This window comes from Asparagus officinalis, chromosome 5 (genome assembly GCF_001876935.1).
Source record: "Asparagus officinalis chromosome 5, Aspof.V1, whole genome shotgun sequence".
Lineage (NCBI taxonomy): Eukaryota > Viridiplantae > Streptophyta > Magnoliopsida > Asparagales > Asparagaceae > Asparagus > Asparagus officinalis.
The window spans coordinates 7,227,462-7,235,442 of NC_033798.1; the positions used below are offsets into that span (position 1 = coordinate 7,227,462).

The window sequence follows — 7,981 nt, forward strand, 5'->3', positions numbered from 1 at the left end:
TTATACAACAATAAAGAAGACATGTATTTTACAATCTATTTTTAGAAAAAGTACAAACAACTGAAAAATCATTATCGAAAAATACTGGAAGTTTTAGTTTGAATCTTGAATCATAGTGTTTCATCCTTTTTTGTTTCAACTACAAACTGAATTGCAAATATGAAAGCTGATCCTTAATTTGACAACAGCAACGACACCAAAGATTTTTTAAAAAAAAAGACATTTATTTTGTAATAGCTGAAAAGCAAAGATCACGCACTGCATTATTACATGTCGAAGATCAATGCCTAGCAACAAGCCATTAAGATCGAGAGAAGAGTAATAATGAATGTATAATACATCTTATTAAGAAGCCAATTAATCTTATCATATTCATTTACAGAACAACCAGAAGCCCTTCAAGTAAAGGAAATTTTCAGACATGGAACATCAGTACCCCTATGATAAAAATCATAGGATCAAACAATCTAGCACTTATATTTTAATTTCAATTTTATGCAACATGTCAAAATTTTCCTTGTAGCTGTTCATTTTAGAAAAACAAACAAAAAAAAAGTGAGCGGTTTTGGGTTTATAACAGAAGATCCAAAAGTGCAACTTTTGGAACCATCATCCAAGAACCCCTTATTTCAGTTTCAAGAAAGAAAGGACACATTTCTTAAATAACAATCTCTCTCTCTCTCTCTCTCTCTCTCTCTCTCTCTCTCTCTCTCTCTCTTCAGAGGTAATCAACCATGTCTAACTTAAATGCAAGAACTTAGAACTTTGTTGGCATCATCATCAGGTGGGTATGAGCAACCCTGCTGAGAAGCATGGAGAGTTCACCTGCAAGAAAACAGGACCCTTTTTAAATAAATGATTTGATCATCAGGAAAAAAAAAAACCAAAACCATTTTACTACTAGAAGCTCCAGAAATGTACATAGATTAAAAATTCACTGACCATAAGAACATCATTTTTCGATTTCATTAGCAAATACGAAATTGCAGGGAACATAACAGAGAAGATTGAACCATTTAACATTCTTTCACGTGCATCAAGGTTTACATGCACGTATGCATGAGTATCGGATAATGGTATGTATGATAATCAAACAGTATTTAAATGACCTGTTTAAGGTTCATACCTCATTGAAGTTGTTTCAAAAATATAAACAGGAAATATGAGATAAAGAAGCTTTTTTCGAGGAAAACGAATACAGCAATTATGCAAAAAAAAAAGAACTTACGATCCGTCGAACTGATATCATTTTTATTAACAATTTCAGTTTGATGTTTCAGCAGATACGCGAACACCTACTATTTAGCGCATCAATTAAATTAATAAGATATGCAATGAAGCAAACGTGAAAGAACATTGGATATGTAATCATATGAAGTCCTGTGAAATTTTGGAACTGGCCTGTGCTGAAATGACATTTTGAACGTCATACTAACAAGTCAAAACCTGAACTGGCCTATGCTGAAATGACATTTTGAACGCCATACTAACAAGTTAAAACCTAACTGCATAGATCGAGTCTTAGGAAAGAAACCAAATTAATAATTTAACCAAATATCCCTGACCTTGAATCAAATAACACAAATCTAAATCACTAACCCACCCCCCCAACCCCCCCCCCCAACCCCCCACCCCCACAACCGCGGGGGGAATATAAATCAGATCCTCCCATTCTCATCTAATTTGCTTCATCATCTATTAACACTTGCTGGTCAAAAAAAGGGGCATTCCCAAGGGTGAGGGGAGCGTTAGGTGAAGAGAAGAAGAAACCAAGTGAGATGGAAATGGAGGGGAAAATGGAAGTCAATATGTGTCCAGTGTGGGACAAAATGATGGATCCTGAATTAACGGGATTGATATTTGGTCATGACAAATGACCGCTGGTTCAGGTCTAAAAATTTGAACCCAACACGCCACAATTTAAGAAAGTTATCCGAAATGGATCGCACAAGGATTCGATTCATTTCAAACAGATGCTTTTCAACTTGATATTCGTTGGATTATTACATGAGATCAAAAATTCTAACAGGAAAAAAAAATGCTACTACACGAATAGCAAGACACTGGAGGGTAGACTGAAAGGCAAGACTCGTTTGCCACTGAAGGCAAACTCCAGTATTCGAGGCCTGTGCTCTCCTTCACGACTCCCTGGTCCTCTGTAGCATTGTGATTGCGGTGATCCACATCACCAACATCATCAATTCCCTCTTCAGCCTCAAGTACCTTCTTACCAGTCTCCTTGTCCTTTCTCCCTTAAGCTCATACGTGATGCCTCTCCCCACAACCATATCCTCTCCTCCACTAACGTCTCCTGTGAGCCTCGCTACAATCTGATTCACTCTCCAAAACCATTGTCCACTCCTCCATCCAGTTGCAGAAAGTGTCCGGTGGTGTTATAGAGCTCCACTAGATTGCGGACTGCCTACTTAGAGCATGTTTAGAGACATACTTATTTTCACTTAGAAGTATTGTTTTACTTATAACGTGTCAAGATCATGTTTGGTAAGGATTTACTTATAACTTACTTTTAACTTATAAGTAGGGGGGGAATACATTGGGATTCTCCCAACTTTTTTTGGCCATTTTTAGGTAGATTTACTTATTGATGTTAAAAGACTATTTCGCCCTCTAACAAAATAAGTAAAAATAAGTAATAAGTAACTTATAAGGAATCATAAAATAAGTAGTAGCCAAACATGCCCCTAATATATAATTACATATTTATTTAGTTTTACTCGTATTTACTACTTAAGACACTACTAGAATTAGGGTAGTACACCCCTAAGGAGGATAAAATTGTAAAAGTATCAATCTAGGTTTCAAATAAATTATACACACAACTGGGACAAAATCCTGATCAGCCAACGCCTCCAACCTCAATCACATACACATGGTCATGTTCGAAACTCATCCTCGCCTATAGCTGCATGGCACAAGTTCACTCTAGCTCCAGTGAAACTCCTTAAACCCCGACTCACAGCATGAACCTTCTGTTTGAGGGAGTAGTAACGAAGCCAAAAGCTTGACGCAGTGTTATCCTCCTGTAAGGATGGCTATAGTGAGTTGCCATTGGCCAATGTTGGAGAGTGATGGAAACAGGATCAATGTTGATTTGCCATTTGTGGTGGAAACTATGTTGGAGTATTCAGCAGTTACTCATGTAGCAGGGATATGTTCAAGTTCATCGTGCCTGGGTATTCAATTATTCATTAGGGTAAATTACGCTGTAGAGAGTATAGTATATGTTTTTTTATTTCATTTCCTGCGAATGCTATATATGCAAATGTGAAATTGTGCATGTACTGTTTCTTCTGTGAAGATTCTGATGCACTATTATGTCAATGCAGAGTGCAAAAAGTCTTGAAAATTGTAGAAGTTTAAAACAAACATGGGAAAATGAAGTAATCAGACAAACTATAACAGCAAAGTGGGAGAGATATGTCCAAAGTGACAAAGTCCAAACAAGAAAATTGAGGCCATAAAAAGCACATTCAGTACTTGACACGTATAGGAGAATACTCACAGTTAATTTGCAGCTACCGTTCTGTTCTCCTGCGAGGAGATATTTATATAGAAGGGTAAGTATGAAACAAACAACTTTCGTTAAGTAGTTACAGTTAACCACATTGTCCAACCAGACAGTGGATATTCTCCCACGTAAGGGAACTGTTATGCATGAATTTATACAAAAACATGAACCTCCACACTTCACAAAGTGTTTAAAGGCAATTCTAATATCCAGATAAATAGAAAGTCCCATGTGACGGGAAAAAAAGTTGAGAGCTTGCAGAATGCTTACTGAATAATAACTTGTGTTCTTTAACATCTTCATATGCAACTACTTAAGTTTGCTTTTAATCGTTCAATGTCCAGTTACAATTTCACTACGAACACAATCTATCCAACAATCTTTGCTCAAAAATATGATAAATCTTTTGATTCCTATAGCTGTAGAAAATAACATAGTATTGGACTTTGGAGCCCTTTTTCTTTTTTTGGGCATTGTTCTTTCCGCTTTTCTTGTGCAATTAAAACCTAACTAATAAACAAGCAAATGATAACAAACCAGAACCACAACTTAGTAAGGTCACAAAATGGCTGTTGCAACCAAGGCAAGTACGCAACAACAAGATCCTATTACTCAAAGACAAGAATATTTCATATTCCCCTTCGCCTTCTTGCCATGTGAGGCAAAAATGAAAACGTCGCGATGAACATGTGGATATAAACTAAGAAATAGGATGAGAAATTACTACAACACAAGGATTTAACGTGGTTCGGTCAGTATGACCTACGTCCACAGGCGAGAACAGCAGAGAACTTTACTAATCACAAAAAAGAATATTACAAAGGGGAGATCACTCTCTAACCAAAGAATCACACAAAGAAAGAGATTTCTCTTTCTCTCTCTTTTCTCTCTAACTCTCACTGTCTCGATGTTTAATCTTCATTCACTCTCACCTCCCCCTTTTATAGCTTTTAAAAATTAATTAAAAAATTAAACATGGTAGGTAAAACAGGAGCTGGAGTTGCAAAGATTGAAAAAAAAATGCCACAAGATTAGACAACCGCAAGATTAGACAGCCGCAAGATTAGGCAGCTACAATTGACTTTATTCAAGTCACTCTCACAAATCTCCACTTTGACTTGAATATGAAGATATTCTCTTTACTCTTGTTGTCTCGCCAAAAGCCCCTTACGGGCTTAACCTCCGCTTTGTCGAACTCCAAGCAATTCGAGATAATATTTGAACTTGCGCGAAGGTACGGGCTTCGTCATCATATATGTTGGATTATCTACAGTATTAATTTTCTCAATCTTGATGATTTTAATTTCTCTGATAAAATGATACCTGACATCTATATGTTTAGTTCTTTCGTGATACATCTAATGCTTCGTTAAATGTATAGCACTCTGGCTGTCACAAAATACCATTGTAACACATTGGTGTAAGCAGAGATCTTCAACTAAACCTCTTAACTAAATGGCTTCTTTCACTGCTTCTGTCACTATCATATACTTTGCCTCTGTGATAGATAAAGTAACGATCGACTGTAGAGTCGTCTTCTAACTAATGGCACTATCTGAAAGAGTGAATATATAACCTGTCAGGGATCGTCTCTTATCCAAATCGTCCGCATAATCTGAATCAGAATAGCCAAGTATTCTGCACTCTGAGTTTGTATTCCCGTCAAAATATAAACCAATATTAGCTAATACTCTCAAATATCTAAGTACTCATTTCATAGCCTGCCAATGAAGTTTTCCAGGCTTATCCATATACCGACTCACAACTGACTGTATGTGAAATATTTGGACGGGTGCAGACCATAACATACATAATGTTTCCAACTGTACTGGCATAAAGAACATAAGACATGTACTATTCCTCCTCAGTCTGAGGTGACAAATCTGCTGAAAGACAAAAATGAACAGCAAGCGGAGTTTTCACAGGCTTAATATTAAGCATGTCAAATCTTTCCAACACATTCTTGATGGTTTTTTTTCCTGAGATAGGAATAAACTTCCTTCTCGCCTATTCCTGTGAGTCTTCATCCCCAAAACCTTCTTTGCGGCTCCCAAGTCCTTCATCTCAAACTCATGTTTGAGTTAAAATTTCAACTCATTGATTGCTGACATATTTTTAGCTACAATCAACATGTCATCAACGTACAAAAGCAAATACATAAAAAAACCATCATTGAGCTTTTTAAGATAAACACAACTATCATATTTACTCCTAGAATAACTATACTCAAACATGAAAGTATCAAATCTCAAATTCCACTGTCTCGAAGACTGTCTCAAACCATAAAGAGATTTCTTTAACTTGCACACATGATCTTCTTTACCTTCAACAATAAAACCCTCTGGCTGACGCATAAATATCTGCTCCTCAAGCTCGCCATGTAGAATTTTTTTTTAAAAAAGCTCGCCATGTAGAAAAGCCCTCTTCACATCAAGTTGCTCAAGCTCCAAATTAATGCTCGTACCCTCGCGCAAGTTTGAACATTGTCTCGAATTGCTTAGAGTTCGACAAACCGGAGGTTAAGTCCTTAAGGGGCTTCTGACGAGATAGCAAGAGTGAAAAAAAGATCTTCATATTCAAGTCAAAGTGGAGATTTGTGAGAGTGTGACTTAAATAAATTCAAGGGTGGCTGCCTAATATTGCGACTGCCTAATCTTGTGGTATTTTTTTCAATCTTTACAACTCTAGCTCCTATTCTACCTACCATGTTTAATTTTTTATTAATTTTTAAAAGCTATAAAAAGGAAAGGTGAGAGTGAATGAAGATTAAGCATCGGGACAGTGAGAGTTAGAGAGAAGAGAGAGATAAAAAGAAAAATATCTTTTTTTGTGTGATTCTTTGGTTAAAAAGTAATCTCCTCTTTATAATCTTCTCTTTTGTGATTAGTTAAGTTCTCTGTTGTTCTCGCCCGTGGACGTAGGTCATACTGACTGAACCACGTTAAATTCTTGTATGTTATTCTCTTTGTCTTCACTGTGTTTATTCAGTGTTGTTATTCTTCACTCGTGTATAGACATCTTTCATGTCTGTGAAGCCACCACTGCAACAACATTGATGGGAAGTTAGTATTGTTCCTATTTGGGTTAAATGGACCAGAAATGTTGAGATGGTTTGATAATTGGCAAATGCAATAGAGACTACTAAATGCACCACTTAGGAGGAGCAACAAGATAATAGTTATTGGGGCTAAGAGGACCAAAAGTAGCCCTAAGAGAACTTGGTTGGAAGCAATCTATGTTACCGAGGTATTTCTATTAGGAAGTTGTACTCGTACCCGGCACGTACCCCTACCTAAACCTCTTGAACACTTCTTGAATATATGCATATGCTTACTGGAGCCCATACTCAATTATATAATACATGTTTAATATAAGACACTCGTCATACACTTCTTAGATGTATATTATACACTTCACATCTATTTCTTATATATTGATCTTATGTAAATGAAAAACAATATTGATCTTATGTAAATTATTAATTTTAATACATATAAATATACATAGCATGCACATATATGTGTGCATGTGTGGCCGTGTCCCCGTACCCTACCTTTTACAAATTTTTCGTGTCCGTACCCGTACCTCTACCTATAATTGTACCCGCACCCATGCAGCCTAGGAAGCAATTAAGAACGATCATGGTAAAGTTTAACTTAATGGACGTGATAATCCTTAATCAAACTGAACAAAGGAACAATATTTATGTAGCCGACCTTGAAAATTTAGAATAAAGTCATTCTTGTTGTTTCTTTGTGCATATGAACTTTTTTGTCCTATGGAACTTTCTCCTACACCAATTTAATCCTATTCTTGAACATCCAATTCCTAGAATTTTAAATACTTTCATCTAAATCCGGAAACAAAACAGCTTCATTCATCAAATACTAGATCCAGATTATAGATGGATCGATGGAGGGTTACCTGTAGTGTTCTTGAACAAAACGCGAGTTCTTAGCGTCCTCTTCTGCAAGATTCGGACAAGATTAGTCACAGAACAGACCAAAACAAATTACAAAATTACAAAATGAGAATGAGATCGGCGATTGAGATCAAACCAGTGAGGCCGGCGGTTAACTTGGTGATGAGGAGGCCGGTGATGGCGAATCCGGTGAGGAACGGCCAGTTGCGGTTCCACTCTCGCCTGAAGAACACCGGCCATGGATCGAACTTCCTCATCTCTCTCTGTTTGAGTTCTTCTCTTGATTTTTTTTTAACTTCCCTTTTCTGTAGATTTTGAGCTCTCTTTCCTAGCTTTCTTAAATTTGCATATAAATTTCTTTTTTAGGGATTTAATAGCTCACGAATTATTATTAGGATTGGAACTTTCAAATGCCTTTTTTATGAAAAGCTGCGAACTGATCGATATGATATTTGAAATTTTGGCTTAATAATTATCAATACATATGCAATATGAATATGAATATGAATGCAGTAAAAAATAAAAAAACA

At 36.4% G+C, this 7,981-nt stretch overlaps 1 protein-coding gene across 2 annotated transcripts; it reads right to left on the bottom strand.

Annotated features, from left to right (window-relative positions):
- LOC109842907 lies at positions 398 to 7,773 on the bottom strand. 2 transcript variants are annotated; one of them, XM_020411819.1, is made up of 4 exons: positions 7,588 to 7,773; positions 7,454 to 7,496; positions 3,524 to 3,552; positions 398 to 825 (listed from the first exon to the last, which is right to left on the bottom strand). In XM_020411819.1, exons 1-3 carry the CDS (start codon positions 7,706 to 7,708, stop codon positions 3,537 to 3,539), a joined length of 180 nt encoding a protein of 59 aa, XP_020267408.1. In that variant the 5' UTR covers positions 7,709 to 7,773; the 3' UTR covers positions 398 to 825; positions 3,524 to 3,536. The 2 variants fall into 2 exon arrangements, with proteins under 2 accessions (XP_020267408.1, XP_020267409.1); XM_020411820.1 differs by lacking the exon at positions 3,524 to 3,552.

Excerpts from the sequence above, each read along its gene's own strand:
- LOC109842907 (XM_020411819.1), bottom strand. The coding sequence starts at position 7,708 with ATGAGGAAGTTCGATCCATGGCCGGTGTTCTTCAGGCGAGAGTGGAAC. Across the intron at positions 7,497-7,587 it reads GTTAACCGCCGGCCTCACTG|AAGAGGACGCTAAGAACTCG; the intron begins GTTTGATCTCAA and ends CGAATCTTGCAG.